This window comes from Thalassophryne amazonica, chromosome 13 (genome assembly GCF_902500255.1).
Source record: "Thalassophryne amazonica chromosome 13, fThaAma1.1, whole genome shotgun sequence".
NCBI lineage: Eukaryota > Metazoa > Chordata > Actinopteri > Batrachoidiformes > Batrachoididae > Thalassophryne > Thalassophryne amazonica.
In genome coordinates, this window is record NC_047115.1 from 98,600,651 (window position 1) to 98,626,481 (window position 25,831).

Sequence of the window (25,831 nt, forward strand, 5' to 3'; positions counted from 1 at the left end):
ACTGGTTGAAAAGGTGGGGGGGGGGGGGACATGTCCCCCCATCCCCACCAAATTGTGCCCGTAAGTTACTTTAAGAACAGTATAAAGAAAAAAAAAAATTCTCCTCTGCCGTTTTGAAAACCACATTCTGCACATTCTAACAGCAGCAGTTCATCAATGCGGTTTCTATTGTGACGCCTCCTCTATGAATATTCAGCGTCATCTCACACGCACGTCAACCGCCACTGACAGGAAACAAAACCAGCAAACACGGTAAGGCCAAACTATCAGTTTATAATAGCTACAGCTGTGTTTAATCTATACATTTAGGAGTTTACGAAGAACATTTTTGTTGTTTCTTATTAATGAAAAGAAAAACCATCTTTAATTACTTTTGAAGGAGTGCTCTTGCCCAGCAGACACAGCAACTCTGGAGAGAGAGAATTTTCTGACTGATACTGAGTGTCTGTTTTGTTTCATGTGACAGGCAGCTCAGGAGATCTAAACAAGACAAATCATGTGACTTTATCAAGTCCAGCATTGCTAAGATCCAAAAACAAAAACCAAGGAAACAAACAAGCTAAATTTAAAATGTGTTGATTTCAGACGGATTTAGCCATTGAACCAGCGCCACAGCTCCACCTGGACCTGCACCTGAAGCAGCAGGAAACCACCGCAGACAGACATTCAGCTTCAGCCAAGTCTCACACAAACCCATCAAATCTAAACCCAAAACCAGATCACTAATGTTAATAAATGAAAAATGAAACTAACTGGAGTCAAATATCTTAGTCTGTTATCTTGACGCTTGGAGACCAACACAGAGACAACCAATGTTGAACATCAGTAGGCGTTCAAATCTGTTGCATGTGGATGTGGTGAAAGATCAACAAACATCACTAATACAATTAGAACTCGAGGTTTGTGTTTTCAAAGAACAATAGATTTAAAATAAGTAAAACTGCAGTGACCTTTTTCATGAGAACACAACCAACAGAGTGTGGTGGATAATATCAGACAATGTTATTTTTGCCAATATGAAGACATTTATTTCACTAAATAAACATATAAAAACTGGCTGCAGGAAATGGTGTCAGAATCACAGTTCTTATCCTTAATGACTCACAATCCATTCAAAAGTAATAAATAAAAAAAAAAAGATTTTTAAAATACAGCGAGTGTCATCTCCGTATGGATTCAGTTTCTGTAAATGTAAAGACTTCTGTTGACATGCGCAGCCTCACCTGTCCTGGTCCTGGCTCTCACTCTGCTTGGGCTCATCAGCTTTCCGCCTCTGAACACTCGCCGCAAGCGCTTTAGCTCGTACCAGCGTGGATGTCAAGACTCTGGCATCAGAGGTGGGCGGCGCAGGGACATTCTTTGATGCCGTGTCATTTGAAGACGAGGGATCAGAAGAACCTGAAGCACTGGAAGCAGCGGCAGTGATCTCCTTGCTATGTTTCTTGATCCTTTGGAGGCAGGACTTGAGAGCTTCTATGTCCTCTTTGCAAAGCACCTGAGAGACAAATGCTCCTACAAGTCAACACCAACGTGCAGCAGCGTGCGCGGTACACAGGGCGCCACGGTGCGTGGCATGAAGGAGACTTATTCAAATCACATCGTTTAACAATGATGGAATCAGACAGGTGAAGGAGAACATGCAGGCAGGTGGAGAAGACAGAAAGACATCTGCAGGAGTGAACGAGAAGGTTGAGAAAACTGTAGATTAGCCAGCTGTGCGGCTTAAAGGGGCGGAACTAACAAAAAGACAGGGGGCGGGGCAGAAAATGCTTTTCTTGGACCCTTTGACAAACCTGAGATGTGGCAGGATGACGATGTGTGAAGTCTGAGCCGCGGTAATCTGAGCGCTCAGAGCAGCTCTAGGTGTAAAATAATTAGAACTGCTTGGATTTATTTCCAAATTCTACATCAAATTATCTGCACCGTTTGTTTCTATTTCTCTTTGACTAAATGACCTCCAATTGTCAATTATAAATCCATATACATCCAATCCATATAAATCCAATCCATCTTTTAGACATTCACATGTTCTCATTTGCAGGGTTTTTTTTGTTTGTTTTTTTTTTTTTAGAGAAACCATCTCATCGACCTTTGTCCTCACTTCTAGAAACCTGGCAGCTCCTTTTTTGAAGCAGATGTTTCTCGTGTCAGATTCTTTAGTGCTTCAGCAGTTTACGATCAGCCAGACAACTGGTTCGAATGCTGGCACATCTGGATATAGGCCTGGAGGCCAGAGGGTTAACGGAGAACCCGTGGAAACAACTTGTCCTCCAACAACGCAATTTCAATATGTCCATATGCGTTTTTTTTTTGTTTTTTTTTATCTGACTGATAAAATGTTGAACCGCGAGTCTCCAGGTGTTAGCCAGAGCATTTTCCTCAATAGGACACATCCAGGATTCAGTATTTAGTGAAAAGTATCCAAGTTGTACTTAAGCGGCGATATGAATATGATGACGTCACACCACCAGAGGTTCTTGTGTGTGCACCATTATTTTAGTCTTCAGATCCTATCTGAGTGCACACTTATGGGGACATTTTTCAGACGTCGATGCAGACGTACGTCAGTTGTGATTCAAACTTGTTGGCTGCTGCGCTGAGTCATTTTCAGGTACTTATGATGTCAATTTTTTTAATCTTATCTACATTAGCCACACCCACATCACGCTAGGTTTTAAGGGCCTTTGACCTTCGCTGCATAATAAAGAAAGACACCAACGAGGAACCAAACCTAACAGGATTACTTACTCATATGAGTTATCATCAAGTATTTCCAAAGATGAGAAAAGAAAAAATAGTGCAAATTAAAAAATATGAAGTAAACTAGAGGATAAACATGGTTAAAAATATTTAAATGTAAACAGTAAGGTGCATTTAAAAGTGGAAACAGCAAGTTAAACTGGAGTTAGTGGAGTCTAAAGTCTCTGATTAACATCAACTCCACAGGAGAAATAAATTTCAGTTAATTTAAACTTTTCTTTATTATGACAACAAAAACTAAATACATTTAATGTCTTTTTTCAGCCGCTGCTCAGAGTTATCAGCTAGAGCTGAAACAACTAATCGAGTTAATCGATTAAAATCGATTATTAAAGTAGTTGTCAACTAATTTATCAATTAGTTGCTAAATAACTGTTTTACCGCAAATGTTTCATTTCTTCCATATAGTCAATCGAGCTTTGCTTTGAATCTTGAACCAATGAAGGAGTGCTTCGAGCTGCTGCTTCGTTGGTTTCATTTATTTTATTTCACTTTATCTTAATTTTTCTCCACTAAAACCCTAACGAGCATATGTCTGTGAGGAATATTTACCTTTTTATGTTAAACTGACCTGTTATGGTCTTCTGAAACAGTTGATAGATGTATTTTATGCTAACGCCGATGGTAACGCGTTAGCATGTCTATGGCGTTTTCAATGTTAAAGTTAGCATTAAGCTGCTGGCATTTCAGCATGTTTGTGCATTTGTTTTCTGTATAATAATTAATGGCTCAGCTTTTGTTGTCGTAAGAGTCAAATGTATTACAAATTCTAATATTTTTTAATTGATTTTTATTTATATATTAATAATAATAGCAATACAATTTTAGAGAAAGAGACATGAGTCACATGTGTCATTGTGAAATGACCACATAGTTTACAAGTTATCCAGAGAATGTTGCACATATAATGAGTCAGGCTACAGTTTTTGATTTAGGTTTTATGATTAACTGGTTATGCTAATTGCTCATTTGCAGCAACAAAAATACCTCTTTTTTCACCATATATTTTATAACATTTATGTTTCAATGTTGTTTTATGGCAACTCAGCACTTTGATAAAGCAATGTCATTTGAAATAATTATTTTTGTTCTTTATTATAAACTGTTTGATTCTTTATTATTTTATATTTCAACAGCCAAGGGACATTTGACAATTTGCTCATTTTCAAGTATTTTAAGTTTTCAAATAATGTTCTGTTGTTAAATAAAGTGATTGAAGGAGAGAAAAATTGTTTCCCTGGCTGGCACATTCTTTTAAAATTCCCCGCTAATCCGATTAATCGTGTCGAAACCCCATCAGATTAATCGATGATCCAAATAATCATTTGTTGCAGCCCTATCATCAGCTGCAGCGTACAATCATTTTAAAAGCAACTGACAGTGATTTTATTTTAAGAAAACTTGTCTGGCCTTGAAATAACACACTGATGGATTAAAGCATTTATTTGACTGTTTTCGTTTATTTGCAGGATGTAATAATGTGAGAAAGGCTTTGAAGGTGACCCACTGATACAGAAAGGTAGTCTGAGAGGAGACGTCATGTGACAAGTCAGCGAGCAAAGAACGAGAGCAGAAAATCTGAGACAGCGGGCGCCAAAAACAAAGTATGAACAATCAATCAATCAATCAATCAATTTTTTTTTATATAGCGCCAAATCACAACAAACAGTTGCCCCAAGGCACTTCATATTGTAAGGCAAGGCCATACAATAATTATGTAAAACCCCAACGGTCAAAACGACCCCCTGTGAGCAAGCACTTGGCTACAGTGGGAAGGAAAAACTCCCTTTTAACAGGAAGAAACCTCCAGCAGAACCAGGCTCAGGGAGGGGCAGTCTTCTGCTGGGACTGGTTGGGGCTGAGGGAGAGAACCAGGAAAAAGACATGCTGTGGAGGGGAGCAGAGATCGATCACTAATGATTAAATGCAGAGTGGTGCATACAGAGCAAAAAGAGAAAGAAACAGTGCATCATGGGAACCCCCCAGCAGTCTACGTCTATAGCAGCATAACTAAGGGATGGTTCAGGGTCACCTGATCCAGCCCTAACTATAAGCTTTAGCAAAAAGGAAAGTTTTAAGCCTAATCTTAAAAGTAGAGAGGGTGTCTGTCTCCCTGATCTGAATTGGGAGCTGGTTCCACAGGAGAGGAGCCTGAAAGCTGAAGGCTCTGCCTCCCATTCTACTCTTACAAACCCTAGGAACTACAAGTAAGCCTGCAGTCAGAGCGAAGCGCTCTATTGGGGTGATATGGTACTACGAGGTCCCTAAGATAAGATGGGACCTGATTATTCAAAACCTTATAAGTAAGAAGAAGAATTTTAAATTCTATTCTAGAATTAACAGGAAGCCAATGAAGAGAGGCCAATATGGGTGAGATATGCTCTCTCCTTCTAGTCCCCGTCAGTACTCTAGCTGCAGCATTTTGAATTAACTGAAGGCTTTTTAGGGAACTTTTAGGACAACCTGATAATAATGAATTACAATAGTCCAGCCTAGAGGAAATAAATGCATGAATTAGTTTTTCAGCATCACTCTGAGACAAGACCTTTCTGATTTTAGAGATATTGCGTAAATGCAAAAAGCAGTCCTACATATTTGTTTAATATGCGCTTTGAATGACATATCCTGATCAAAAATGACTCCAAGATTTCTCACAGTATTACTAGAGGTCAGGGTAATGCCATCCAGAGTAAGGATCTGGTTAGACACCATGTTTCTAAGATTTGTGGGGCCAAGTACAATAACTTCAGTTTTAGCTGAGTTTAAAAGTAGGAAATTAGAGGTCATCCATGTCTTTATGTCTGTAAGACAATCCTGCAGTTTAGCTAATTGGTGTGTGTCCTCTGGCTTCATGGATAGATAAAGCTGGGTATCATCTGCGTAACAATGAAAATTTAAGCAATACCGTCTAATAATACTGCCTAAGGGAAGCATATATAAAGTGAATAAAATTGGTCCTAGCACAGAACCTTGTGGAACTCCATAATTAACTTTAGTCTGTGAAGAAGATTCCCCATTTACATGAACAAATTGTAATCTATTAGACAAATATGATTCAAACCACCGCAGCGCAGTGCCTTTAATACCTATGGCATGCTCTAATCTCTGTAATAAAATCCACTGTCCGAGGCCATAAGAAGATCATTTGTAACCTTCACTAATGCTGTTTCTGTACTATGATGAATTCTAAAACCTGACTGAAACTCTTCAAATAGACCATTCCTCTGCAGATGATCAGTTAGCTGTTTTACAACTACCCTTTCAAGAATTTTTGAGAGAAAAGGAAGGTTGGAGATTGGCCTATAATTAGCTAAGATAGCTGGGTCAAGTGATGGCTTTTTAAGTAATGGTTTAATTACTGCCACCTTAAAGGCCTGTGGTACATAACCAACTAACAAAGATAGATTGATCATATTTAAGATCGAAGCATTAAATAATGGTAGGGCTTCCTTGAGCAGCCTGGTAGGAATGGGGTCTAATAAACATGTTGATGGTTTGGATGAAGTAACTAATGAAAATAACTCAGACAGAACAATCGGAGAGAAAGAGTCTAACCAAATACCGGCATCACTGAAAGCAGCCAAAGATAACGATACGTCTTTGGGATGGTTATGAGTAATTTTTTCTCTAATAGTTAAAATTTTGTTAGCAAAGAAAGTCATGAAGTCATTACTAGTTAAAGTTAATGGAATACTCAGCTCAATAGAGCTCTGACTCTTTGTCAGCCTGGCTACAGTGCTGAAAAGAAACCTGGGGTTGTTCTTATTTTCTTCAATTAGTGATGAGTAGAAAGATGTCCTAGCTTTACGGAGGGCTTTTTTATAGAGCAACAGACTCTTTTTCCAGGCTAAGTGAAGATCTTCTAAATTAGTGAGACGCCATTTCCTCTCCAACTTACGGGTTATCTGCTTTAAGCTACGAGTTTGTGAGTTATACCACGGAGTCAGACACTTCTGATTTAAAGCTCTCTTTTTCAGAGGAGCTACAGCATCCAAAGTTGTCTTCAATGAGGATGTAAAACTATTGACGAGATACTCTATCTCCCTTACAGAGTTTAGGTAGCTACTCTGCACTGTGTTATATGGCATTAGAGAACATAAAGAAGGAATCATATCCTTAAACTTAGTTACAGCGCTTTCTGAAAGACTTCTAGTGTAATGAAACTTATTCCCTACTGCTGGGTAGTCCATCAGAGTAAATGTAAATGTTATTAAGAAATGATCAGACAGAAGGGAGTTTTCAGGGAATACTGTTAAGTCTTCTATTTCCATACCATAAGTCAGAACAAGATCTAAGATATGATTAAAGTGGTGGGTGGACTCATTTACTTTTTGAGCAAAGCCAATAGAGTCTAATAATAGATTAAATGCAGTGTTGAGGCTGTCATTCTCAGCATCTGTGTGGATGTTAAAATCGCCCACTATAATTATCTTATCTGAGCTAAGCACTAAGTCAGACAAAAGGTCTGAAAATTCACAGAGAAACTCACAGTAACGACCAGGTGGACGATAGATAATAACAAATAAAACTGGTTTTTGGGACTTCCAATTTGGATGGACAAGACTAAGAGACAAGCTTTCAAATGAATTAAAGCTCTGTCTGGGTTTTTGATTAATTAATAAGCTGGAATGGAAGATTGCTGCTAATCCTCCGCCCCGGCCCGTGCTACGAGCATTCTGACAGTTAGTGTGACTCGGGGGTGTTGACTCATTTAAACTAACATATTCATCCTGCTGTAACCAGGTTTCTGTTAGGCAGAATAAATCAATATGTTGATCAATTATTATATCATTTACCAACAGGGACATAGAAGAGAGAGACCTAATGTTTAATAGACCACATTTAACTGTTTTAGTCTGTGGTGCAGTTGAAGGTGCTATATTATTTTTTCTTTTTGAATTTTTATGCTTAAATAGATTTTTGCTGGTTATTGGTAGTCTGGGAGCAGGCACCGTCTCTACGGGGATGGGGTAATGAGGGGATGGCAGGGGGAGAGAAGCTGCAGAGAGGTGTGTAAGACTACAACTCTGCTTCCTGGTCCCAACCCTGGATAGTCACGATTTGGAGGATTTAAGAAAATTGGCCAGATTTCTAGAAATGAGAGCTGCTCCATCCAAAGTGGGATGGATGCCGTCTCTCCTAACAAGACCAGGTTTTCCCCAGAAGCTTTGCCAATTATCTATGAAGCCCACCTGATTTTTTGGACACCACTCAGACAGCCAGCAATTCAAGGAGAACATGCGGCTAAACATGTCACTCCCGGTCTGATTGGGGAGGGGCCCAGAGAAAACTACAGAGTCCGACATTGTTTTTGCAAAGTTCCACACCGATTTAATGTTAATTTTAGTGACCTCCGATTGGCGTAACCGGGTGTCATTACTGCCGACGTGAATTACAATCTTACCAAATTTACGCTTAGCCTTAGCCAGCAGTTTCAAATTTCCTTCAATGTCACCTGCTCTGGCCCCCGGAAGACAATTGACTATGGTTGCTGGTGTCGCTAACTTCACATTTCTCAAAACAGAGTCGCCAATAACCAGAGTTTGATCCTCGGCGGGTGTGTCGTCGAGTGGGGAAAAACGGTTAGAAATGTGAACGGGTTGGCGGTGTACACGGGGCTTCTGTTTAGGGCTACGCTTCCTCCTCACAGTCACCCAGTCAGCCTGCTTTCCCGGCTGCTCGGGATCTGCCAGGGGGGAACTAACGGCGGCTAAGCTACCTTGGTCCGCACCGACTACAGGGGCCTGGCTAACTGTAGAATTTTCCACGGTGCGGAGCCGAGTCTCCAATTCGCCCAGCCTGGCCTCCAAAGCTACGAATAAGCTACACTTATTACAAGTACCGTTACTGCTAAAGGAGGCCGAGGAATAACTAAACATTTCACACCCAGAGCAGAAAAGTGCGGGAGAGACAGGAGAAGCCGCCATGCTAAATCGGCTAAGAGCTAGTAGCTACGCTAAGCTAGCGGATTCCTAAAAACACGCAAAGTGAATAATGTGTAAATAATTTAGAGGTGATTCAGCAGAAGGAGTGCTTTAGTTAAGGCACGTAAAGATTACACTGGGAAACAAATCGTTATCTAGATAACTAGATCAATCTAACTGCGCAGATTAAACAGCTAACAGATACAGAAAAACACCGCTGTGCTCCGGAACAGGAAGTGATACAATACCGCAGTGAGAGCCAACCACCAGTAGAGGCAAGCCACACAACCACAACCACAGAAAACTACACAAACATGAACAATGAAGCCACATCACAAACTGGTCTTTTAATTTTGAAAACATGGAACAAAATAATGTTTAAGACATTATGACAGGCGGAGGTTCATCATGCAGAAGATGATGGCTGTGCCGCCCACCGGCGCTTCAGAATTCTCCAAAAAATTGACATCTTTTTTTGCACAATCATAGTATCAGTATCGACCAAAATCAGTTTACAAGACCAGGGGCTGCACGTACAAAGACTTGAGTAAGTTTCCTACTGAAAGATGGCGTATGACAAAACCCAGAAACTGGTCTAAGCACACAAAAAAAAAAAACAAAAAAAAAACAGATGTATCAAAGTGTGCGTACGCATGGATCCAAGCACATTCCATTTGTACATCCCACTGAATCTGGAATTGAGCGTGCATGCGCACGCAACAAGCTCCTTCCTTTCCACATCTCTATTTAAATAAGCAAATCATTTAAATAGTCCCTGGGAGCTGGGATTCCCCTCCGTCAGATCAGTCAGCATGAACACAAAAGAAAAAATTATACAGAGTGTGAGCTACAGAAGACTGGACATGAGGTGGAGACACACAGGGATCGTTTATTTGGTACCCTGTCAAACAGGATAGACATGAAACGGGAAAAATATTAGTGGGAGTGAGTGTGTGTGTGTGTATATATATATATATATATATATATATATATATATATATATATATATATACACACACACACACACACCGTAAATGCTGTGAGACAATCGGGGGCCTAGTTAATGTATATTTTTTACATTATGTCTTAAACAAACATGCCGCAATCGCTCTCATATTTGAATGAGAGGTGCAGACTGACACTCATTATCACCTGACAAAGTTTGATCTCGGTCTGATCCGGATTGTGGACATGTGAATTTAATATTGAAAAGCCCATTTGATATACATTTTGCATTATATCTCAGTCAAAAGTGACAATCACTCATTTGTGACAATGAGGAACAAACTGGCAAGTTTGATCTGGATCTGATCTGTATTGAGGATTTAGAGGATATTTGATGTTAACATTGAAAAGCCCTTTTGATCTATATTTTGTATTGTGTTTTAGCTTATGATAAAGCACTTCTAACAGGACTTTCACCTTGAGTATTTTCCCCCAAGGTAAAAATTTGTGGAATTGGAAACTAGTACTGGCGGAGGTTTGCACTCTATGAGTGCAGTGCTCTAGTTACCTCCACCAAGGAGGTTATGTTTTCGGTCGTGTCCGTTTGTTTGTTGGCTGGTTGGTTTGTTAGCAGGATTGCTCAAAACAAATCCTCAACACATTTCAATGAAATTTTTACCAGGGGTGTATCTTGGCCTAACTTAGAAGTCATTAAATTTTGGTAATGATCCAGAACACGATCCGGATCCAGTAATTTTTTAAGGATTCTTTATCATTGCAGGATAGGGCCAATTTCATCATTTTTGCATTTAACTTCATGAAGACGGGTCACAAAGGCTAAACAAAAATTAAGTTATGACACAACAGTAATTTAGCATTTGTTTCTCCTCACTGAATAAACTTGATATTAGAAAATTTAAAAAAATCTTGTGTAGTTCATGCAGTTTCTCTTTATAAATAAATTTGCTGAAGATCTAAGGGTTTAACCCTCTGGGGCTGACGCCATCGCATATGACGGCTGAGACCAAGCTTTACTAAATTATAAATAAGTTTTTATTGATATGAGATAGAAGCTTACTTTTTTGCATAAAAGTTAACTCCGCAGACTTTCAAGCCACCGTCCACCATCTTTGTGCTCCTCATAGAAGCTGTGTGATGACGTGAGCAATATGAGTGTCAAATCGGAATTGGTTAAATGTCACATGGTTTTCCAAAATCCAATTGTAGGGCAGATTCACCTCACGTGACGCACCAAAGATTGTTTTTAGGAGTGATGTGTTACTAGTTTATTATAGTTTGCAGTGTGTTTTGAATAAATTTGTGTGGAAAATTATTTTCCGCTTTACTTTTTCCTTTCTTATTTCTGATTGAAAACCTTTATTACACTTATAAAACACAACTATAGCATATACGAGGTCTGTCCATAAAGTAACGGTCCTTTTTTATTTTTTTCAAAAACTATATGGATTTCATTCATATGGTTTTACGTCAGACATGCTTGACCCCTCGTGCGCATGCGTGAGTTTTTCCACGCCTATCGGTGACATCATTCGCCAAGGACAAGTTTGGACATGTCCAGCTCTCCACAAGTTCTCTTATACTCACTCGACTGGTAAGCACTGAAAGCCGAGATAGACATGTCCAAACTTGTCCTCTAACACTCAGAAACGGAGGTGTTCCTTTGTCTTGCTTCATCAGCGAATCGGTCGTGATGCGCGAAGCCTCCGCATGGCTTTCCATGACAAAATCTCTTGTTAAAAGTGAAATCTGCCGGAAAATGGCTGATGTCCAGCTCTTGTGATAACCAGAGAGAGCACACGAAGGTCTCGTATCCACAGAGCCATCAGCTCAGAAATGGTCCGGTGGCTTGTGCCGCGTAGTCGCAGCTCGGAGCGTGGCGCGCTGAGCGTGGCGCGCTGAGCGTCCTTAAAGGGGTCCTTAAAGCTGTACTAACAGACCTTATTCTCTGTGAAGCCCGTAAAATTTTCACCGAAAGCCAGATAAATTTTTCGAATAGTTTCCAGGTGCCAGTCTCTAACAGCTTCTGAAAAAATTCTGATGGGAAAAAAGTCCTTTTCATTCCGCCATTTCCAGACAATGAAAATCCGACGAGGGGGCGGGACCACTCCTTCCTAAGGCGTGCTCACAGGCGAACGACGTCACCGACAGGCGTGGAAAAACTCACGCATGCGCACGAGGGTTCAAGCATGTCTGACGTAAAAACATATGAATCAAATCCATATAGTTTTTGAAAAAAATAAAAAGGACCGTTACTTTATGGACACACCACGTATATTTTGAAAGTACAGGTTGTCCTGAAAAAAAAAAAAAAAAAAAAAAAGAAACATAAAACTTGATTGTGGGATGCAGTGAGAGCTGTTAACAGCAATAATAAAACATTTATGCCAGGCGAGTGAACTGTCCAAAAAATGCCCTCGGACCCCAGAGGGTTAACCACTGAATCTGAAACATGACGGTAGATGCGTGAAACGACGTGGAATAAGTCTCTTTGCCAAAGGGTATTCCATGTGACGTCAGTGACCCTATGGCCTTGGCGGAGGTTTGCGCTCTCCAAGTGCTTCTAGTTTAGTCTTGTGATTCCAGTTGTCATATCTTCTGTTGATTATTGCTGTGTGTGTGTGTGTGTGTGTGTGTGTATACGAGTATATATATATGCATATATGCATATATATATATATATATATATATATATATATATATATATATATATATTATATATATATGCATCAGTGTTGCCTTGCTGCATCCCACCTAACACCCAAAATCTGAAACCTATGGAGAGAAAAAAAAAAAAGGTAAATCAGGCCACAGTGACGCAGGTGTTGGTCCAAATACCTTGTTGGCGACTCCAGTCTGGCGCGGAGCGCTACTGGTCTGAACGTTGCCATGGCAATCAGCCTCCACTGGGGGTGCTGGTGCAGACTGCTGCCTCCCATCGCAGACCTGGACTGCAGACTGAACGCACAACACGTGACAGGATCATCATTTAGGAACCAAATACCCAGAAAACCACCAAAACTGAAGGTCGTGATGTGGAAAAGAATATCTTCAAACTGCAGAGGGACCTGCTGGATGGTCAACAGTAACTCTGGAACACACAAACACCCCATTCCAACTTAAAAAGTACCAAGTGAACCAGCAGGTACCAGTACCAGCAGGACTGTGGTACAACATAAACCCAGCACACCGACAGCACAGAGGTCATGTCTCACTGCTTAGAGGTCATCAGGAGGAGGTGATGACATATGGGGTGATCTAGGTCGACCTCGAAAATTCACGGTCACAGACATTTCCCTTTGATCAGTGTATCTGGGTCAAATCATCCACCCTTCCCTCAACCTGGGGGAGGATTTATCCCAGCCTCTCTCCAACCTCAACCACTGATGAATCCACACCGTGTGGTGCTGCCAGGAGATCTATCAGGAGGAGGTGGTCCTCAAATACTCAGTGGCTGTGGAGAAGGGAGACAAGTGAGGGAGGCTTGTCTTTTATCGAACACTTCTAGAAGTGAGCATATTACTGCTGCACTTTATTCACTCCACTGGCTTCCAGTTTGTTTCAGACTCAATTTCAATGTTTGTTTTTAAGGTTATTGGTAAGTAAGTAAACTTTCATTGTGTAGCGCTTTTCACAGACAGCTGTCACAAAGTGCTTCACAGTGGTGAACATATAAAGATCATACAGTCACACACATAATATAAAATGCAGCAACACAGCGCGGAGTCGGTTTGGACTAGAATGTTTGCTGAAACAGATAAGTTTTAAGGTGCTTTTTGAAGGTTTCCACTGAGGCCAGAGAGCCTCTAAAGAAAGTGCGTTCCAAAGGTGGGGCGCGGCGGCTTTGAAGGATCAGCCTCCACCAGTTTTTAAGCATGTTCGATTGTTCGTGGAGCCTCAGCAGGATCCGCCCAGATGACCTCAGCCTCTGAGTCAGGCTGTAGGGTTTGATTAAGTCAGTGATGTAGCTCGGGGCCTGACCACGTAGGGCTCAAAAAGTAAGCACCAAGATTTTAAATCGGACATGATACACAACAGGAAGCCAGTGGAGAGATTTTAAATCGAGAGATTCACGGCCTCGCACCTTCCTGTTGGTCTGGTCAACTTTTCTTAGATGTTCAGAGGTCAAAATACAAACGCATGTTACCTCCTGATTTACACAGTTACTGACTCAGCACTTTTTAAAATCACTGCTCATGACTTATTTATTTAAACTGCTTTTTAACACCTGGCGGCGCTGTGACAACTTTTGCTTTTATGTGCCTTTCTTAGTTTATTGTACATTTGCTTTTATTCTCGTGAATTTCAGTTCTTGATTTTCCTGTAAAGCACTTTGATCACCTATTGGCTGCTGTAAAGGGCGTTAAAAATAAATGTTGACTGACTGATGTGGAAGAAGGTCGTGGGTTCGAGTTTGCGTGTTCTCCCCGTGCCTGTGTGGGTTCCCTCTGGGTGCTCCGGCTTCCTCCCACAGCCAAAGACACGCAGGTTAGATGGACTGGAAACTTTAAACTGTCCATATGTGTGAATGTGTGTGTTTGTGTGTATGTGACCCTGTGACAGACTGGCGTCCTGTCCAGGGTCAACCCACCTCACATCCTGTGACTGCTGAGATAGGCTCCAGACCCCTCTGGCCCTCAACTGGAGTAAGTGGTTGAAGATGAATGAGTGATTTGGTGTCAAAGAGGATTATTTTAAAAGAGCAGCAAAATTTCAGCTGCAGTTTGCCAGAAGGCACATGGGACACCAGGGCCCAGGTTTGATGGTTGGTTTTCCTGTTTTACATTCCAACATGAAGCTGTGACCTGATACAAACAAGACAATGTTGCATATGTCCCAATTTCTACACAAAAACCTAGAATTTGAGTATCCTAGTGGCTTCCCTCACCAGTCTCCTTCCAGCCCGGTCAAAGTGGTAAAAGTAATGACTTTCTTATACATTCACTGTCTCGTGTGTGTGTGTGTGTGTGTGTGTGTGTACCTGCTGCTGTTCCGGTTCCGGACTCAGGAAAACCAGCTTCTTGGCGGCGTTCTGCCGGACGTTTCTTTTATCCGCCGGCACTCGCCGCCTCCTCTTGGCGGTGCTGTGGTGAGCGGCGGCAGGAAGCGCGGCCGCTCCGGGGTCGCAGTCGCCCGAAGTCCGCTTCGGTGTCCGCGGGTTGCTGACGGCGGACTCGGTCTCGGTCAGTCCGGCCGCCTCGTCGATCACTTTGACGAACTCTTGGTGGACTGCGTCTGCCGCTTTCAGGACGCGCGGTTTGGCCGCGGCACGCCGCGCGGCGACGCTCTTCCTTTGGCAGAAGAACTCGGTGACCCGAGCCTGGGACATGGCGGCGGAACCGGGAACCGCTCCCAGAACTAAATATATAAACCGGGAACTTGCAGCCGAACACGCTCACAAAAACCAAAAAAAAAAACACCAGAGCAGGAAGCTGCAGCCGAATCCGCCCACAGACAAAATAAGCTGCACGAACACGGCGGCTCCAAAAATAAAAGGCTTTCGCGCGAACTCAAAAACGCGCCCTTATCCGGGCCTTAGAAAACTAGATCAGCCATTGGCTGCGCAAAGACACGTGAGACGGCCGCCATGTTGGAGCGGTATGATAATGGCGCCTGAGAGCAGGAACTGACGTGAACCTTTCACACACAACCTTTCGTTTCGTGTGTCCGCTTCTGCATGATGTTGTCTTTTTTGTCTTGGTTATTAGATAGTATTTTTTTTTTTTAAACACAATGATATTAAGTGTTTTTGATTTATTGTGAGATAGAATAGAGCCTTTATTGTCATTGTACGTATACCTACATACAACAAAGTTTGTCCTCTGGTTTTAAACCAGAGTGAAGTTGGTTTAAAAAAATTGGTGTGAATGACATCCAGTAGATGAGCCACAGAGATGCCTAATATAGGAAATTGGGCTGAAATTGTGACTATATGCCTGAATATCTGTCCAGTCTACACACTTATTTGGCTGGAAAAAAAAAAAGTTAATTTTTTGGTCAAAATGGCATTCTTTTTCGTCCAAAGAGATGAAATCCAGCATGTGTACAACAATGCCACTAGAGGCCGGCAGTGCCAGTCAGATCTTGTTTGTTCCTGCAGGACTGTGCACGTCCAATGCACTTTTAACCCTCAAGTGACCAAGCTATTTTAGCCACTAATATGGTGGGATAATTATAGCATCAAATCTAGAAGAACCAATGACCAGCAAATATACCAAAACTTGAACACAAACATCAATGAACCCATCAGTCATCCTTTGTGACAAACATGAGCTATTTTCATCCTCACTCTGGGGATCAAGAATCAGTCTCAGTGCTTGTGCAGCTTCTAAATCTGTTGGCTTCCCTCTAAACCAGTAAAATATAATGTTTAGAGTTGGTTAATTATTGTCGAACATCTCATAGGTCTTCCTGAAGTCATAAGTGACCCCACACAACTTTGGATTATACTTGCCACACAGATCGGCTGATCCTTGCAAAATTCTTGGACAAATGCAGGACAAATAGATATATAAAGGACCCCACTCGGTCACTTGAGGGTTAAGAAGCTGAATGTTTTTCTTGCACAACCTGGATGAACGTGAAACCAGGCTCACAAGGTGTTCCAGGCTGAGATTGCACTAGTTTAAATGTATGTATTTGAACTGATTTATTTAACTTTCTACATTCTGGTTTTTCTTTTTAATCTGTGGTGTCTTGTGTGTATATTTACAGACCACGAGTCTTCCAATAAAATAGGAGTCAATCAGTCAATCATATTTTATACCATAACAACTTTATTAATAAAGCACTTTAACACAACCATCACTGGCACAAAGTGCCATAAAACATACATTAAAACGTTAAACTATACATTAAAACATACATTTAAATAAATGAATAAGAACAACCATTTAAAACTAAGGATCACGGGGGCCAAAAGACAAGGAGAAAAAAATAGTTTTTAAACAATCTTTAAAACTTTATGTATCTCTCCACTTGCTAAATAATACAAAACATTCAGTTATCTGTATGACAACAGTGTGATGTCATCTCTTCTATGGATTATTCTTCCAAACTTTAGATGGAGATTGTTAAAAAGTGTGTGTGTGTGTGTGTGTGTGTGTGTCATAGTTTTCAGTGGAACATGTCTGATGTGTGAACACTCACCTCTTTGTGAAACAAAGGAGGTGATTAATCAGTGAGCTGTGACCTCCTGACCCCCACACACACCATGATCAAAGGCACACTCAGACATCTAAGTAGAACAAACAATCTGATGTCATTTTATTATTTCTTCTCTGATTGAATTTTTGTCATGTTATCTATGTTCTGTGGAGATTTTTCTGGCTCCATCTGACCTGAAATACTGGACATAACACTTACAGGTCAAATACATTTTTGTAAAACTTGTGGCTGTTGAGTAAATTTCCATGAACTCCAAAATGTTCCATCAAACAATTCAGCGATTAAGTCATTGTTGAAGTAAATTACAGGACAGAAGTCCTTGTCTTTGGATTTTGAACAGTATTTTTGAAAGACCAGATCAGAGATTTCTGACGTGCACCAATCTGGAGCCGGATCACCTCCAAAATTCAGTGGAGTCTTCTATGACCTAATATCATCTGTGGGGCAAATCTGGTGAGAATCTGTGAAGCAGTTTTGACATAATCCTTCAAAGACTATATAAAGTAAAATCTTGATCCAGAATCCGGATTCGGATCTGGACCCCTGCGAATAAGGACGCGAACCCGTTCAGAATAAGGACGCGAACCCGTTCAGAATAAGGACACGAACCCCTCAGAATTGTTATGTGTCGACGCGGGTTGAGGAGCGGACCTGCGTCAGACAGGACCCAGCGCTAAAAATAACCAGAAAGCGGTTCCAAACAGAAACTATTTATTATTCACCTGTGCTTAAAAGTGTAAAAACATAAAAACAACGTCCCTCTGGTGGAGTGATTCGTGGCTCGCTCTCCAGCGCCCGCAAGGATTAAAGCCGGCGCTCCTGGACTTCCTACCACCGCCAAACACCCCCCAGGTGGACACGACAAACTGATTCTCTGTGAAGCAAAGAGAAGGTGAGGTAAGGCAACAGATACAACTATATCTTCCAATAAACACACGCTATCAGCAACACACTCAGGTCAGTGTCCTTTTTTTTTACTTTATGCAAATGAGCAGCTTCTCACAACAAGTGGAGATCACTTATCCTTCACGCCATAGCAGTGAGAAGCAAACTGCACAATTCTCTTCACAATTCCAGTATACTGTGTAACAAAACACCAAGTTACTATCAACAATTACTTAAACACTTAATTACCTTTCGTGTGTGCTGACAGCATGTGTCCTCACCCCTCCCTGCCTCACGGGCTCGATGTGTCAAAACCCAGGCGCGGTCCTCAGCGTCTCACAAACGAACGTCACAAGGTCGAGTTCCCGGCAGTTCTGCTTGAATCACACATGACTTAAATGTGGAACGCCATCCAATGATCTGCTTCAGCTGCAAGTCGTCCAGGTTGCACGTGAGCACCACTCACAGGTGCTTTCCATGATGTTGATGAGGGTGAAGACTCTTCAGCCAGCACCTTCTTCACAGACAAATCAGCCCTCATGCCACCTGGAGAGCAAAGAAAAGAAAACCAAAACATCCAGCCACGCCCCCCCCCCCCCCCAACACACAACAAGAATAAGGACACAAACCGTTCAGAATAAGGACACGAACCGTTCAGAATAAGGACACGAACCGTTCAGAATAAGGACACGAACCCCTCAGAATAAGGACACGAACCCCTCAGAATAAGGACACGAACTGTTCAGAATAAGGACACAAACTGTTCAGAATAAGGACACAAACCCCTTAGAATAAGGACACAAACCTGTTGGGAAAGTGTAGGAACACGGACCCACAACAGGGGGCGCAAATGAACGGACAATGGAGTAAGTCAAAATAACAAGCTTTACTGTTGTGAATGTGCACAACGAATACAACCAATCACAGCAATGGACAACAGTCAATTCACAAAAGTGTCGTGTGGGCAGGCTCGAAGATAGGAGACGCCTCTCCAAGGTAAGACCGAAACCACACGGCTTCCTCCGCCACAGGACCCCGGGAATACTGGAGCCGCCAAGTCCCGAACTCCCAGGTGGCCACTGCCTCCGCGTGTCGGACCTGGTACTGCTGGCGAGGAACAAAGGACAGTTAGATGGGGGCGCGTTTGCACCCAGGACTCCGAACAGCAGGGAAGTTACCTCCACCTCTCGTTGGAACAGTAATCCACAAACTACGCACAAATCCAAAAAGATACACTCCGTAGCTTCGATACGTTACCTCTCTGGTAGAAACGATATCTCGGCAATGAGGTGGAGGTGCCGTCCTGCTGATATACCCCACAGATGATTGCCGTCAGCTGTCTCAGGTGATGGGTGACAGCTGTCACCGTAGCTGCTCACGTGAGGCGGCGGCGCCCTCTGGTGCCTGGAGCCCGCACTCCAGGCAGGGCGCCCTCTGGTGGTGGTGGGCCAGTAGTACCTCCTCTTCAGCAGCCCACACAACAAAACCCTTCAGAATAAGGACACAAACCGTTCAGAATAAGGACACAAACCGTTCAGAATAAGGACACAAACCCCTCAGAATAAGGACACAAACCCCTTAGAATAAGGACACAAACTGTTCAGAATAAGGACATGAACCCCTCAGAATAAGGACACAAACTGTTCAGAATAAGGACACGAACCCCTCAGAATAAGGACACAAACTGTTCAGAATAAGGACACAAACCCCTTAGAATAAGGACACAAACTGTTCAGAATAAGGACATGAACCCCTCAGAATAAGGACACAAACTGTTCAGAATAAGGACACGAACCCCTCAGAATAAGGACACAAACCGTTCAGAATAAGGACACGAACTGTTCAGAATAAGGACAGAAACTGTTCAGAATAAGGACATGAACTGTTCAGAATAAGGATGTGAACCCCTCAGAATAAGGACACAAACTGTTCAGAATAAGGACATGAACCATTCAGAATAAGGACACAAACTGTTCAGAATAAGGACACGAACCATTCAGAATAAGGATGTGAACCCCTCAGAATAAGGACACAAACCGTTCAGAATAAGGACATGAACCCCTCAGAATAAGAACAGAAACTGTTCAGAATAAGGACACGAACCCCTCAGAATAAGGACACAAACTGTTCAGAATAAGGACAGAAACTGTTCAGAATAAGGACACGAACCCCTCAGAATAAGGACACAAACCGTTCAGAATAAGGACACGAACTGTTCAGAATAAGGACAGAAACTGTTCAGAATAAGGACATGAACTGTTCAGAATAAGGATGTGAACCCCTCAGAATAAGGACACAAACTGTTCAGAATAAGGACATGAACCATTCAGAATAAGGACACAAACTGTTCAGAATAAGGACACGAACCATTCAGAATAAGGATGTGAACCCCTCAGAATAAGGACACAAACCGTTCAGAATAAGGACATGAACCCCTCAGAATAAGAACAGAAACTGTTCAGAATAAGGACACGAACCCCTCAGAATAAGGACACAAACTGTTCAGAATAAGGACAGAAACTGTTCAGAATAAGGACACGAACCCCTCAGAATAAGGACACAAACCGTTCAGAATAAGGACACGAACCCCTCAGAATAAGGACACGAACCCCTCAGAATAAGGACACAAACTGTTCAGAATAAGGACAGAAACTGTTCAGAATAAGGACACGAACCCCTCAGAATAAGGACACAAACCGTTCAGAATAAGGACAGAAACCATTCAGAATAAGGACAGAAACCGCTCAGAATAAGGACATGAACCCCTCAGAATAAGGACACAAACCGTTCAGAATAAGGATGTGAACCCTTCAGAATAAGGACACAAACTGTTCAGAATAAGGACACAAACCGTTTAGAATAAGGACACAAACCCCTCAGAATAAGGACACAAACCGTTCAGAATAAGGATGTGAACCCTTCAGAATAAGGACACAAACTGTTCAGAATAAGGACACAAACCGTTCAGAATAAGGACACAAACTGTTTAGAATAAGGACACAAACCCCTCAGAATAAGGACACAAACCGTTCAGAATAAGGATGTGAACCCCTCAGAATAAGGACACAAACCGTTCAGAATAAGGACACAAACCGTTCAGAATAAGGACACAAACTGTTCAGAATAAGGACACAAACTGTTCAGAATAAGGACACAAACCGTTCAGAATAAGGACACAAACCGTTCAGAATAAGGACACAAACTGTTCAGAATAAGGACACGAACCGTTCAGAATAAGGACACAAACTGTTCAGAATAAGGACACGAACCCCTCAGAATAAGGACATAAACCGTTCAGAATAAGGACACAAACTGTTCAGAATAAGGAGGTGAACCCTTCAGAATAAGGACACAAACCGTTCAGAATAAGGACACAAACCGTTCAGAATAAGGAGGTGAACCCTTCAGAATAAGGACACAAACCCTTCAGAATAAGGACACAAACCGTTCAGAATAAGGACAGAAACTGTTCAGAATAAGGACATGAACCCGTCAGAATAAGGACACAAACCGTTCAGAATAAGGATGTGAACCCTACAAAAAAAGGAGGTGAACACTTCAGAATAAGGACACAAACCCTTCAGAATAAGGACACAAACCGTTCAGAATAAGGACATGAACCCCTCAGAATAACGACACAAACCGTTCAGAATAAGGACATGAACCCCTCAGAATAAGGACACAAACCGTTCAGAATAAGGACATGAACCCCTCAGAATAAGGACACAAACCGTTCAGAATAAGGACAGAAACTGTTCAGAATAAGGACATGAACCCGTCAGAATAAGGACACAAACCATTCAGAATAAGGATGTGAACCCTACAAAAAAAGGAGATGAACACTTCAGAATAAGGACACAAACCCTTCAGAATAAGGACACAAACCATTCAGAATAAGGACGTGAACCCCTCAGAATAAGGACACAAACCGTTCAGAATAAGGACATGAACCCCTCAGAATAAGGACAGAAACTGTTCAGAATAAGGACATGAACCCCTCAGAATAAGGACACAAACTGTTCAGAATAAGGACAGAAACTGTTCAGAATAAGGACACGAACCCCTCAGAATAAGGACACAAACCGTTCAGAATAAGGACACAAACCGTTCAGAATAAGGAGGTGAACCCTACAAAAAAAGGAGGTGAACCCTTCAGAATAAGGACACAAACCCTTCAGAATAAGGACATGAACCATTCAGAATAAGGAGGTGAACCCTACAAAAAAAGGAGGTGAACCCTTCAGAATAAGGACACAAACCCTTCAGAATAAGGACATGAACCCCTCAGAATAAGGACACAAACCGTTCAGAATAAGGACAAGAACCGTTCAGAATAAGGACACAAACTGTTCAGAATAAGGACACAAACCGTTCAGAATAAGGACACAAACTGTTTAGAATAAGGACACAAACCCCTCAGAATAAGGACACAAACCGTTCAGAATAAGGATGTGAACCCCTCAGAATAAGGACACAAACCGTTCAGAATAAGGACACAAACCGTTCAGAATAAGGACACAAACCGTTCAGAATAAGGACACAAACTGTTCAGAATAAGGACACGAACCCCTCAGAATAAGGACACAAACCGTTCAGAATAAGGACAGAAACCATTCAGAATAAGGACAGAAACCGCTCAGAATAAGGACATGAACCCCTCAGAATAAGGACACAAACCGTTCAGAATAAGGATGTGAACCCTTCAGAATAAGGACACAAACTGTTCAGAATAAGGACACAAACCGTTCAGAATAAGGACACAAACTGTTCAGAATAAGGACACAAACCGTTCAGAATAAGGACACAAACCGTTCAGAATAAGGACACAAACTGTTCAGAATAAGGACACGAACCCCTCAGAATAAGGACACAAACCGTTCAGAATAAGGACAGAAACCGTTCAGAATAAGGACAGAAACCGCTCAGAATAAGGACATGAACCCCTCAGAATAAGGACACAAACCGTTCAGAATAAGGATGTGAACCCCTCAGAATAAGGAGGTGAAACCTACAAAAAAAGGATGTGAACACCTCAGAATAAGGACACAAACCGTTCAGAATAAGGATGTGAACCCTTCAGAATAAGGACACAAACCGTTCAGAATAAGGACACAAACTGTTCAGAATAAGGACACAAACTGTTCAGAATAAGGACACAAACCGTTCAGAATAAGGACACAAACCATTCAGAATAAGGACACAAACCGTTCAGAATAAGGATGTGAACCGTTCAGAATAAGGACACAAACCGTTCAGAATAAGGACACAAACCGTTCAGAATAAGGACACAAACTGTTCAGAATAAGGACACAAACCGTTCAGAATAAGGACACAAACCGTTCAGAATAAGGACACAAACCGTTCAGAATAAGGATGTGAACCGTTCAGAATAAGGACAGAAACTGTTCAGAATAAGGACACGAACCCCTCAGAATAAGGACACAAACCGTTCAGAATAAGGACACAAACCGTTCAGAATAAGGAGGTGAACCCTACAAAAAAAGGAGGTGAACCCTTCAGAATAAGGACACAAACCCTTCAGAATAAGGACACGAACCATTCAGAATAAGGAGGTGAACCCTACAAAAAAAGGAGGTGAACCCTTCAGAATAAGGACACAAACCCTTCAGAATAAGGACATGAACCGTTCAGAATAAGGACAAGAACCGTTCAGAATAAGGACACAAACTGTTCAGAATAAGGACACAAACCCTTCAGAATAAGGACACAAACCGTTCAGAATAAGGACAAGAACCGTTCAGAATAAGGACACAAACTGTTCAGAATAAGGACACAAACCGTTCAGAATAAGGACACAAACTGTTTAGAATAAGGACACAAACCCCTCAGAATAAGGACACAAACCGTTCAGAATAAGGATGTGAACCCCTCAGAATAAGGACACAAACCGTTCAGAATAAGGACACAAACCGTTCAGAATAAGGACACAAACTGTTCAGAATAAGGACACGAACCCCTCAGAATAAGGACACAAACCGTTCAGAATAAGGACAGAAACCATTCAGAATAAGGACAGAAACCGCTCAGAATAAGGACATGAACCCCTCAGAATAAGGACACAAACCGTTCAGAATAGGGATGTGAAACCTACAAAAAAAGGATGTGAACACCTCAGAATAAGGACACAAACCGTTCAGAATAAGGATGTGAACCCTTCAGAATAAGGACACAAACTGTTCAGAATAAGGACACAAACCGTTCAGAATAAGGACACAAACTGTTCAGAATAAGGACACAAACCGTTCAGAATAAGGACACGAACCGTTCAGAATAAGGACACAAACTGTTCAGAATAAGGACACGAACCCCTCAGAATAAGGACACAAACCGTTCAGAATAAGGACAGAAACCGTTCAGAATAAGGACAGAAACCGCTCAGAATAAGGACATGAACCCCTCAGAATAAGGACACAAACCGTTCAGAATAAGGATGTGAACCCCTCAGAATAAGGAGGTGAAACCTACAAAAAAAGGATGTGAACACCTCAGAATAAGGACACAAACCGTTCAGAATAAGGATGTGAACCCTTCAGAATAAGGACACAAACCGTTCAGAATAAGGACACAAACTGTTCAGAATAAGGACACAAACTGTTCAGAATAAGGACACAAACCGTTCAGAATAAGGACACAAACCGTTCAGAATAAGGACACAAACCGTTCAGAATAAGGATGTGAACCGTTCAGAATAAGGACACAAACTGTTCAGAATAAGGACACAAACCGTTCAGAATAAGGACACAAACCGTTCAGAATAAGGACACAAACTGTTCAGAATAAGGACATGAACCCCTCAGAATAAGGACACAAACCGTTCAGAATAAGGATGTGAACCCCTCAGAATAAGGACACAAACCGTTCAGAATAAGGACACAAACCGTTCAGAATAAGGATGTGAACCCTACAAAAAAAGGAGGTGAACCCTTCAGAATAAGGACACAAACCCTTCAGAATAAGGACATGAACCCCTCAGAATAAGGACACAAACTGTTCAGAATAAGGACACAAACTGTTCAGAATAAGGACACAAACCGTTCAGAATAAGGATGTGAACCCTTCAGAATAAGGAGGTGAACCCTACAAAAAAAGGAGGTGAACCCTTCAGAATAAGGACACAAACCCTTCAGAATAAGGACATGAACCCCTCAGAATAAGGACACAAACTGTTCAGAATAAGGACACAAACTGTTCAGAATAAGGACACAAACCGTTCAGAATAAGGACACAAACCGTTCAGAATAAGGACACAAACCGTTCAGAATAAGGATGTGAACCGTTCAGAATAAGGACACAAACTGTTCAGAATAAGGACACAAACCGTTCAGAATAAGGACACAAACTGTTCAGAATAAGGACACAAACCGTTCAGAATAAGGACACAAACTGTTCAGAATAAGGACACAAACTGTTCAGAATAAGGACATGAACCCCTCAGAATAAGGACACAAACCATTCAGAATAAGGATGTGAACCCCTCAGAATAAGGAGGTGAACCCTACAAAAAAAGGAGGTGAACCCTTCAGAATAAGGACACAAACCCTTCAGAATAAGGACATGAACCCCTCAGAATAAGGACACAAACTGTTCAGAATAAGGACACGAACCCCTCAGAATAAGGACACAAACGCCTCCGAATAAGGACACAAACCGTTCAGAATAAGGACATGAACCCCTCAGAATAAGGACACAAACTGTTCAGAATAAGGACATGAACCCCTCAGAATAAGGACACAAACTGTTCAGGATAAGGACATGAACCCCTCAGAATAAGGACACAAACTGTTCAGGATAAGGACACAAACTGTTCAGAATAAGGACACAAACCGTTCAGAATAAGGACACAAACCGTTCAGAATAAGGACAGAAACCGTTCAGAATAAGGACACAAACTGTTCAGAATAAGGACACAAACTGTTCAGAATAAGGACACAAACCCCTTAGAATAAGGACACAAACCCCTTAGAATAAGGACACAAACCCTTCAGAATAAGGACACAAACCGTTCAGAATAAGGACACAAACCCTTCAGAATAAGGACACGAACCCCTCAGAATAAGGACACAAACCGTTCAGAATAAGGACACAAACCCTTCAGAATAAGGACACGAACC

The 25,831-nt window shown here is 41.7% G+C and overlaps 1 protein-coding gene across 1 annotated transcript in view; it reads right to left on the bottom strand.

The window, feature by feature from the left end:
- The window catches only part of cdt1 (chromatin licensing and DNA replication factor 1), a 34,476-nt gene extending 19,425 nt beyond the window's left edge, over positions 1-15,051 (bottom strand). Inside the window, exons 1-3 of the mRNA XM_034185481.1 lie at positions 14,629-15,051; positions 12,486-12,605; positions 1,224-1,495 (exon numbers count right to left, since the gene is read on the bottom strand). Of these exons, the coding sequence (XP_034041372.1) occupies positions 1,224-1,495; positions 12,486-12,605; positions 14,629-14,976 (740 nt within the window). The 5' untranslated portion in view covers positions 14,977-15,051. The remainder of the gene's footprint in view (positions 1-1,223; positions 1,496-12,485; positions 12,606-14,628) is intronic.
- Positions 15,052-25,831: the final 10,780 nt, after the last annotated feature.